An 11,436-nucleotide genomic window follows, 5' to 3' on the forward strand; every position below is an offset into this window, starting at 1 on the left:
AAGTTATCTTGACAAGAGTCTGGGAAGAACCTGTTCTGAAACCAAATAAAACCACTGCCATCTTCAATTCTGCTGTAAACGTAAAACTTCCTAAAAAAATAATGCCAATAATTGTTTTTAAACCAACCACTGCAATAATTAGGTTGAATGGGTAGGTAGAAAGAAGAGCATAGGACTTTCCTTATGTGTGTGTGTGTGTGTGTGTGTGTGTGTGTGTGTGTGTGTGTATCCTGACTTGCTCTAGAGAGGTTTTCAGACAACTTCTTAAAAAATAAATAGCAGCCAGGGCAGCGGCAATGGAGGCCTGTGCACTGTTTGTTGGCTTGGCCTGAGGCACCGGGCTGGAGGGTGAGGGCGCAGCGGGGCCGGGACTCGGATGCCACCTCCAGATGGGGCCCAGGGGCGGCAAGGGGGCTGCCACGACACCAGGTGAAAATACCTTCCTGTTTGTGCCTAACTTCATCCGTGAATGCTGCCGGTGGCTCCAGATCAAATGGGAGGGCAAGGTGCCTTGGGCAGGCTTCCTGATTCCACCCCGTCTGCCCTGTCCATCCCAAGGCTATGCAGGATTGCCTTAGCCATCGTTTCTTTCTACTTAATGCCCTGCTGTCCCCTCACGACCTCCTCCTTCTACTCACTCAGCGGACTTCTGGATGATTTCCACAGACACGCTTCTCGAACCCTTAATCAAGCCTCAAGCCTGCTCTGTTTATCCCTTGTGCTGGAAATGAGCTCTTCTACTGCTCCCTCCACCTGTTCAATTTCTCCGAGGGACCTTGAGTTGGCTCTGTGGGTTTTTCCAAGTGGGCCTCTGGATCACCGCCCCTATAGCTGTGCTCAAGTCTCTTATCAGTGTCGTCCATCTGGTCACAGCCGCACACAACATGGCTGGCCTAGACACAGGGGATGGTGACAGGAAGAAGTGACCTGGAAACCTCCAACCCCTCACTGCCCACCTACCCTGGAAGTCTCACTGTGCCCACACAGCTCCCCTCTCCCTCCTGCGAGGTCCCAGGCTCCCTTCTTCCTACGGTGTTGTCCAGCCTGCTAGGAGAAGGGTCAGCCTCTTTGGTGATGTCATGTTCTCCAAAATCCTGAGGACTGGTCCCACCCTTGGGATTCCCAAGGACCTGGACTTCAAATCAAGAAGGATGCTCAGGAGACCTCACCCATATAGGCAGTGCTCCTGAGACACCAAGAGGCCTAAGGACCTGACATGGTGGCACCTGCTGACTTAGCCCTGGGGTCTGGCTTGGCCTGAGGCTTTAGGGACAGTTGAGTGAGGGAGATGGGGTAGGGGCCAGGTTTCTCAAAAGTCAGGGAATCACACCTGGGTGGCTCAGTCAGGTAAGCATCTGACTCTTGATTTCGGCTTAGGTCATGATCCCAGGGTTGTGAGATCCCACCCAGCATCCAGCTCTGCGCTGTGTGGAGCCTGCTTGAGATTCCCTCTCTCCTTCTCTCTCTGTCCCTCCCCTGCTTGTGCTCTACCTCTGTCTCAAAGATAAATAAATAAATATTAAAAAAAAAAAAAAAAGGCAGGGTATCAGACCTGTGTCCCTGGTGCCACAGTCAGAAAAGAAGAGGCCCTGTAGATCCTTTCCCATCCTGGTCTCCTGTATCCATCTATCCTGGCTCTGAATACCTAGACAATAAAGGTGGGGAGAGAGGGGGTGGGACAGGGGCTTCATTCTCCAAGACTTGGTTTCCTTTGAGATACTCTCAGACCAGGGCCTGGGTTGAGGGGGAGCTTGGAGAAAAAGAAAGATTTATCTGGATGCTTTTCTCCTAGTTGTTAACTGACTGGCTTTGTCCTATCATTCCATGGTGACCTCACAGAGGGGCCCTCCCTGCCACCCAAGCTCATGCCCTGTTTTGCCCACCTCCTTTATTTTCTTTATGACATGGTCACTCTCTGTCTACATTTATTTGTACACCTCATATTTTCTACACCCACCAGAATGTAAACTCCCGTGAGGACATAGATTTTTCTCGCTCCTTCTCTAGCCCCACAGTGAAGATTAACCTTAACCTGGCCTATCATAGCCGCTCAACAAATATTCATGAGCAGAATGAATAGATAGATAGATAGACAACAGACAGCATCCAGTCACAAGCCATTCTCTTAGAAAGATTCCTCACTACTTTCAAAACAACCTCATTATTTAAAATACTCAAAATTTAGCCATTAATCACTAAGCAAGCTCTTAAGATATCTTCAGAATTCACTGTAGGATTTCAGACCCTACACAGCTAGAAAAAAGGAAAGTAAGATTAACTTAAATTCACCAAGTTTAAAATCTGCTGCACCCAACAAGAGTCATCATGCTCCCTCAGCATTTCAAGCACATGACCCCCTACACTGACTCTCTTACTTAATGTCATCAATAGCCACAGTCTGTGATGTGTGCCTGTGAGTCTGTCTTATAGCAAGGTGTTTCGGTAATTCATTAATTCAGCCCCTTTGTTGTTCCATAAAGGGGCCCTATGGTTCCAAAATTCACTTGAGCTATTGTGTTGAGATGAGCCTCTAGTAACTGTTTTAACTTTTTTTCAAATGACAAATAATCTTAAGAAATCAAAGGGAAGTAACCTATCACTAAGGGGTTTTTTAAATAAATTATGGTCTATTCATATAATCAAAACCCAAGCAGTTGTTAAAAAAAAAGGGGGGTTCCTAGTTCTCAATCCTACACAAGTATTAGAATCACCTAGCAGTTATTTAAAGTATACCAATGCCAGGGCCCCACCCCAATTTCACTGGTCTCGGATAGAGTGTGAGCATCCTTTTTTTTTTTTTTTTTAAGCTATCCAGGTAATGCTAATGTGCAGCCACGGTTGAAAATTACTGACACAGAACTATACTAACAAAATGGAAATGTCTCCCAGATTATTATTCCATGAAAAAAGTCATAAGACATATATCTTTTAATAAAATTATGTGTCTGTGTATATAATTTTACTAATAGATATGGGTTTAGATGTGATCTCCTTCCATTTTACACTATTTACTTATCCATTGCTTAAACTTTTCAAAATGAGAATGTGCTAATGTCTTTTGCTTATTAAATTTTTAATTTTAAAAAACTGTTTAGGGAAAATGTGGATTTGTAGGAATATGAGGAAGCACATGAAAATAGTAACTCCCAAAATATACTACGTCTCCTACTTTCCGCACTGCTTCCTCCTTCTGTTCCTTTCTCTCGAAGAGTATAAAAGTAAAACAAATAAAATTCCATTTCTGTCCTATCTACCCAACACAGATTATTTCCAATGTTTGGGCCTGGGGTGAGGGAGAGAGTATAGACGGAGGAGGTAGAGAGATACAGTTCATTCATTCATTCATTCATTCATTAGCAAACATTTATTGATTCCCAGACAGGTCCATGCTAGGTGCTGGAAATATAGCAACAAACAAGAGATCCATGCCTTCATATATATCATAGATAAATCCTGCCCTACTGGAGCTTTGTTACACGTAAACAAGGAAACTTAATCTAGTCAAGAGAAGTGAGAAAAGACTTCCCAAAGTAGATGTAGACCTTCATCCTGGAGTTAATGGTAGCCATTAAGGGGTTTTAAGAAGGGAACTGATATTACCAAGTCTGTATTACATCTATATTTATAAATATTTATTATCTGACTCCAAGTTGAAGTGTCAGTGACCAGGGGCAATGCTCACTTCCCCCAACACTCTCACTTAGAGCCACTATAAGAGAGAGTACCCATCATCTCTCATTTGAGGTGAGTGGGCTCCTTACAAAGTTAAATTAGAGCTTCCTACAGTAGCAAAGGATTGGCTTAAAGAGTTCATCTTTCAATTTATTTGCCATCAAGTAATATTTAACATGAAATGTTACCTCCTGCTGAGTTTACTGATTGCGCACATATATCTGTCCATCTAACTAAGATGAGCCCAACTATGGCAGATTTATTTCGTCTGAGTTTACAGTTAATAAAGTCCATTGTATGCGATAAAAAAACTTGCAAAATGCTTGTCTTTATGGAAGTGGTTGCTACCATTCAGAGTCTCTTGGAAGAAAACACCTTTGTAAACAGAGCAAGGTAGGTGAAGACTCCCAGGGTAATGGGATATTTCACTGCACTTCATTTACTTAACATTAAAGTCAGTTTTAGCCATTTATAACCAGAACACTTGCACATGGAAAGAAATTATCCCACCCACAAGAGGATTTCTATTTAAGTCTCATTTTATTGCTTTGGGAAGTAGATACTAAAGACTACTTAACTATCCTTCAAGAGTAGAAAGTTCATTCTCTAGGTAAAGTTAACTAGAAAAACAAAAGGAAGAGAAATTGTATCTAACACTGTCCTTTTATTACCCAGCTGCATCTACATGGACATTAATGTGAATGGTTACCTCCAAGCATCGATGTTATTTTTAACTTAGAATGTTCAATCTTTGCTCAAAGTAAGTATATGATTAGTGTTTGGAGGAACAGAATTGCTCTAATTTAAAGGCAAAGGCTGGAAAATGTTCTAGAAAAGGGGGGAAATCTAAGCTCTTTATAAAACATATGAAAATTCCTCAAAATTGCTTTTTAAAAAATAATTTAAATTATGGGCTTCTCAGTAGACATTTCCAAAAGGCCCCCTAATTCTTTTTTAATTCTTTCCAAACTACATAATCTCCGAGAGCCCGGCCCCTCTTTTCATCGGTGTCTCTGCAATACAAGAGCCACTAGGGTGGCATTTTCACCTCTAGATACATGGGGTGAAGCAGTTCTGGGTTTGCTATTCTGCAGTTACATGTCACATTATCCTAATTGATACTACTATTATCTAAAACCATTAACTTGCTGTAAGGATTAAACAATCACTGAAGTGACCACTCTGCCCCCATATTAACCCATATATGACATGTGTGTGTTTTAAGGCACAGCAGTGCTTCTAAAAAGTTCAGATCATTGAAGTCTTCATCTGTGGCTATCAAACTTGTTTTCACTCCCAACACACCTAAGAAATGTGAAACGCTTCAATCCGTAGAAATGATCCTGGGGGTGAAGGGGAGGCGTATACTCACACACTGGGTCCTGTCATTTGAGAAGCCTCTGAGTTGGTTTTGATAAGTCAACACACCCCGAGAGGGCAATAAGGAGAGAGAGCCGTGTAAACCTCACCTCAGGAGGATGAAAATCACTGGTTTGGCAGAGCATTCATTGTCCTGTGGGCAGAGACCACAGGACAGCTTCTAGCTCCAGCCCCCTGTCCAACTCGCCTCTGAAGTTAAGAAGGCTCTTTTTTTCATTAGTCTCTGGGTTTTGGTAGGAAGACAAGCAAAAATAGAACAACATCTCTTCCCTCTAGAAAGGAGTAGGGCCAGCTGTGCTCCTGGGCAAAGGAGGTGGCCACCCACGAGGTATAGTCTCTGGTGGAGGAGCTAAATGAACCTCTCCAACAGTTGCCTGAACCCCCTTCACAAAGACAATTTATCTCATCCCGCTGTTAGCGATCCTGCGGAAAATAGAATCCTCCTGGCTTAAACACAGACATACTATATGCAGATGACTGATGATACATAGCTCCTTTCTTGCAACCAGGCTTTGATTAGAACGTAGAAGGATACAGGGTACAGGAGAAGCTGCCACAAGAGGAGCAAGGCTGAAGTAAGAGGGAGATGCCTGGAGGCCTTTGTCTCCCACATGACTTAGCCCGGGCAGATACAGCAGGTGAAGACAAGGCTATTCCAGGGTTGTCCAAAAAAAAAAGACAACTAAGACATCTGGATATTACTTCCACTTTTAGCACAAGTATTTTCTATACAATTTTAAAACAGGTTCTGGCTGCACTCTAAAACCTTCAACTAATGTTTATTGTTAAACAGGACAGTGAGTGAATTCATTAATTAAGGCCTTTGCATCCTTATCATCACTTTTGTTTGTGTGTTTTCAAACCATGATTCTCTACCTTTTTTTAACTCAATTAATCTAGGAATAAGTGGCAATATATTGATATCTGTACATCTTTTTAGATTCTGTGGGTCTTACGCTGTCCTGAAGCGGCCCAAGAGCCATAAAACTGTCCCAAATGTTCACTTTTATTCAAGTCATAGCATTTGGCTTAATCACACTATTATTTTTCAAAAAGAAATTGTAAGCCAATCTCCAATGCATTAATTTGTTAACCATTCCTTTGCTAACTATTCTAACATTTCATGGCAGTCCCAACATACGTGTTTAAACAGAATGCATTCACACATAAAGTGAGACATTTTCTATTCCGATGACTTCATCATTTCATGATTAATATCAGTGTAGAGTGCTGACTGGAGGTCTCACATAAATCATCAAAGCAAATTAAAGTAGCAAAACAATATAAGTTACAATTATCAAGTTCCCATTCATGTGGTTCTAGGTTCAGCTGGAAGATAAGCTAAGTACCTACATTCTGTCACTTACTTTTGAAAGATACAATTTTTAGGCCCCAGTAATTTGATTGATAATTACATTTGCTTCCACATAATAAATGCTCACTCTGTGCCAGTGTACTCATTTTAGTTATGATACTTACCATAGCTAACACCCCTCGTGGCTAAAAGTCACCCACTCCCTAGGATTTGGTCAAGGGTGGCAAGAACAGTCCTCTATTGTGCTGACCACTATCTTAAGAGTTGACCTGGAGTACTGGACTCTGCCCAGGGAATCAATGGTAATTCTCCCACCTGGTCAAATAAAGTCCCTCCGGAATTATTCAAGACAGTAAGGAGAGAATTGGCCAGCCAATGAAGAAGAATGGAGCAGAGGGAAGTTAGGTTGAGACCGCATAAAAACAAAACCTTCAGATGGCCTGAAGGTCCCTTTGGCAGCTCAAGCAGGCAAAGGACATGGGTACCGGTGGAACCCTTCACCTGCATTTTCTCATTAAATCCATCCCAAAACCTAACACTGAAAGGACAGGCCTACGCCAGCTGACTCCATCTTGTTCTGTGTTCTCCACCTTGAGTGACTATGTCCCCAACATGACCCCTTTTCCGGGAAAATCGCAGAAACCTCAGATCACGCCTCCTCCCCTTGAGTAACCTCCCGCTCACCCGTTCAAACTTCCTGATCAAAACACGCCCAGCGACCTGTGTAACAGGACTCTGACCCTTCCCCAGCCAATTGGCCAAGGCCACGACCCTTCCCCAGCCAATCGGCCGAGGCCACGACCCTTCCCCAGCCAATCGGCTGCCCCTAGACCCATATAAAACTTTTGTGCTTTTGAAACTTGCTCTCTCTCCCCGGTATCTCACCGCTGCGTAGGTGCAGGTAGGGGACTGAGCTCGAGCTAGCTCGAATAAAGGCTCTTTTGCTTTTGCATCGGACTCGGCTCCCTGGTGGTCTTTGGGGATCACGAATTCTGGGCATAACAACATGATGTTATTATCCCCATTTTATAGATAAGCTGATTCTATAGTAAAATTAATGTTTACAATCTTTAGAAGGTTCAAATAAGCAATTATCACCAATACCCCACTTCTCAAATACTTGTCTACTTTTGGCTGGCCATCAGACTATAGGAAGGAGACAGGATTCATAGGAATTATGATGGGATTGCTGGGAACCAGAATTTAGTATATAAGGGGAGGGTAACAGAAGGCAGGGAAAAGATGCTCATGAAGGTTTCCCTCTTCTCAAAAAGTGGGTGTTGTTAAGGAAATAGTGAGTGAGAAAGAGAGAGAGAGAGAGAGAGAAACCAAGAAAAAGACTCTTAACTATAGCAAATAAACTGATGGCTACCAGAGGGTGGAGGGAGGTTGAAATTGGTGATGGGGATTTAAGAGTAGTACACTTAGGGGCGCCTGGGTGGCGCAGTCGGTTAAGCGTCCGACTTCAGCCAGGTCACGATCTCGCGGTCTGTGAGTTCGAGCCCCGCGTCAGGCTCTGGGCTGATGGCTCAGAGCCTGGAGCCTGTTTCCGATTCTGTGTCTCCCTCTCTCTCTGCCCCTCCCCCGTTCATGCTCTGTCTCTCTCTGTCCCAAAAATAAATAAACAAAAAAAAAAAAAAAAAAAAAAAAAAAAAAAAAAAAAAAGAGTAGTACACTTATCATGATGAGCCCTGAGTAACATACAGAATTGTTGAATCACTATATTTTACCCCTGAAACTAACATAACACTATATATTAACTATACTGGGATTAAAATTTAAAACTTCTAAAAACTAAACAGAATAAAACAAAACAATACAAAATAAAAACAAAACAAAATAATATAACAAATGTAACATCATAACATAGCATAACATAACATAACATAACATAACATAACATAACATAACATAATGTAACATGTAGGTGTTGTTGAGCCACAACTGCTGAGTTAAGAACAGAAAAAAGATGCTTAGGAGCAACTGGGAAGACAAATCAAATCAGAGAGGAAAAAGATGCTGGGAAAGTAGCTAAAACTGGATACCATCACAGAGCACAAAATGGCATGCAGCTCAGAATTGAGACTTTGAGGAGAAATTCTAGGTTCCCGGATGTGGTGAGAAATCTGGAAAATCCTGTACAGGCAAGGGGTCAGCTAGCCCAAGAGAAATTATTCTAGAAATGACAAATTCGAGCACCTTTGGCTGCCTATTTTAATCTTGTGTCCTTATCATTGCCAAAAGGCTCTTCCCAATGTCCTTCAAAATGTCTCCAACATTCCTTGAAGCCTGGTTTGTGCCTCTTCAATACTCCTTAGACACAGAGAGCTTCTGCTCAGCATCCTCATTTCAGAAAATTTCATCAGCCTGAAAATGGTCATTAGGCTGCCTCTTAGCATTCTGTCTTCTAAACTAAAGCGATTCATACAAAAGCTGGACGGCCACTTAGGGGGAGGTTACAAAGAAGATTCCAGCCTACAAAGTGAACCAGACTAGATGGTCCCCCAAGATATTTCCCAAACCAAGAGCTTTCGATTCAATTCCTGTCATCTTTTTTGTGAAGTAAGTTTTCCATCAATTTGTTCATTTTTGTCACTGTATCAGTCACCTGTCCACTTTCTCCATATTCTTTTAATATCTTTAAATATAATATGCACAGGAACAGTTTCTCACAATATAAAACAAAGCCTCATTAATTCAGAATAAGTTGGAAAAGTCATGTCCCACTAAGAAACCTGTAAAAAGTATTTTCAATTCAAACAATTGTCTCCTATAGAACACTACATAATAGATATTGATAAACAAAATGATAAAGTTAATGAAAGATGGTGAGTTACAACAACTTTATTTTTATGGCACTTTATACTTTTCAAAGTATTATTCCATCTTATTTTGCCAATTTTACTCAGTATATAAATGCAATTTATAGGTAATAGATCATCAAACCTATATCAGAAAGGCTTGAATTATTCTGCTAAACTTGAACTTTTAACTCAATATGAATTATATATAATTATTCCAAGTCTGCATCAGAGCAGTCTGAATTAATGAGGTTCTGCTCTATTGTAGCTATTATAAACCTGACAATTTTATGGCCATCTTATATCCCAGGGTGTCATTTCCATCCACACATTAGTAATAAATACTGTTTCTTCATACAGGAACTTTTGTCATAACAGAGCATTCCACTTTAAAGAAGCTTCACCAAGTAAATTATCTTATATCTCAAACACCATAGAAATGTTTTACATGAAAAATGTGCTAAGATTTCATTATACTCTCTAAAAATACTTGCTTTGACTTAAAATGAGAATCAATAAGGAGGATATCCCAAGATGTTAAGGACTCAACATGTCACAGAAATTATCACCTGTTTGTTCAGGGAGGAAAAAAGAGTCATAATTAATCCAATTAAGTAATGGAGCTAAATCAACACATGTATAAACCCAGACACAGAACCCTCTAGTTGAGTAACCTGGTGACCCTGAGAGGGTCTATGAGCATCTTCACCATGTTCACGTTCTTCTTACACCTGTGGTTGGAGCCAGAACAGTTTATTGTCTTGTCACAATGATCAGAAAGACAATGCCTTCACCTACCTTAAAAAGTCTTAAAATGTTAGCAACCATGATGGACACGGAGCTTGCTGCAGCACCTATGACACCAGAAATCTTGTCAGGCTTGGTGAAAATGGGTGGATCTCCATTAGCACACTTCACGTCGGAAGCGTCTTTCTCTATCAATGCCTGCACGAATGTTAATGACTGCTCCAAAGCATACGTGTCCCTGGAGCACGTGTCAAGGATCCGGACACCCAGAGTAATATTGGAGAGGAGATCAGGGTCCTTATTAATCTGGTCGATTGCATAAAGCATGGCCTCCAGTCTGTGGATCCCCTTTTCCTTCTTCAGCTCCCCACAAGGTACCCCTCTCTCTCCCTTTGCGTGGACAGGGAAGAGACCCCCCAAAATGATGTCCCCATCCACTCGTATGGAATGGGCATACTCCTGGCTGTGAGTTCTTTGCATCATTGTGAGGATCCAGTAGAACTTGGCCGTCAGGAGGAAGAAACAAGGGCAAGAGGCTGATCGCTTTCCCTCGCATACCATTTTCTCCACAGGTGGTGTTGCAACCCAAGACCCAGAGTTTATTCTTGCCACAGAAGAAGGGGCACCACCAGAGGCTGCACCTTCTGGAGGCTACCATCAGGGCCCATGGGGGAAAAGGCTCTGTGGGTTTCAGCAAGTTTTCTTGATTTCAATGTCACAGTGAATTTCCATCAGACCCCTAAGGTTCAATTTTATTTCCATATAAAGTCAACTTGCCTGGAATGGTGCAAAAATTAGAATAACAGCTGAGGTTCTGAAGGTGGGATGAGGTCAACAATTCACGTCCTTGAAGTCAGCCCTGTAGCAGAATTATTCCTGGGGGGCAGGGGGAGGGAAAAACAGGGTTCAGTTCAACGGGTCTACATTTTTCATATGTTTAAGTTCTGTTTACACCAACCTCTTTTTTTGTTTGTTGTTTCATTTCCCCTATTCAGTGAGAAACTAATTTTTTTTTGTCCCCCTATGATTCTGAACACCTGGCTGCACTGCATCTAAACAGAGAGATTGATGACACTTTTGGAGCAAGGGAAACAGAAAAGTATCAGAAACTAGGTTGATTCTCCCAAGCCAGAAAGTATTTTTATTTACCATTTTATTTCAATAAATCCAATTTCCATGAGGGTAAAAATCCTGTGATTGATGGCACTATTTCTTTTCAAATCTGCTTTTACTTTTTACAGCTGTCTCAATTTAGCATTTAAATGTTGTCCACAAAATCATAATGAAAATTTATTTTCTGTGATGTATTCAACAAGCCAGTCATCTGTTAATTTCATTTTTTTGGTGCCTCAGATTGCCCAGTGGGAAAAAGTGATTACTCAAACACAAAAGAAAAGAAAGAAAGAAATCTACCCGAGGAGTCCAAAATGTATAAGTTTTATAGCTTGTGAAAAGATTTAACATAGAACGTCAGCTATTTCATATAAATTATCTCATTGTTCTCTAATAACAAAACAAAGA

The 11,436-nt window shown here is 41.4% G+C and overlaps 1 protein-coding gene across 1 annotated transcript in view; it reads right to left on the bottom strand.

The window, feature by feature from the left end:
- Positions 1-10,476, bottom strand: part of GRM8 (glutamate metabotropic receptor 8) — a 759,669-nt gene extending 749,193 nt beyond the window's left edge. The window contains exon 1 of the mRNA XM_047096173.1: positions 9,967-10,476. Within this exon, the coding sequence (XP_046952129.1) occupies positions 9,967-10,476 (510 nt within the window). The remainder of the gene's footprint in view (positions 1-9,966) is intronic.
- Positions 10,477-11,436: the final 960 nt, after the last annotated feature.

Source organism: Lynx rufus, unplaced genomic scaffold (assembly GCF_022079265.1).
Source record: "Lynx rufus isolate CCGP_SWC_20201006 ecotype Redwood Valley unplaced genomic scaffold, mLynRuf1.p SCAF_4, whole genome shotgun sequence".
Classification (NCBI taxonomy): domain Eukaryota; kingdom Metazoa; phylum Chordata; class Mammalia; order Carnivora; family Felidae; genus Lynx; species Lynx rufus.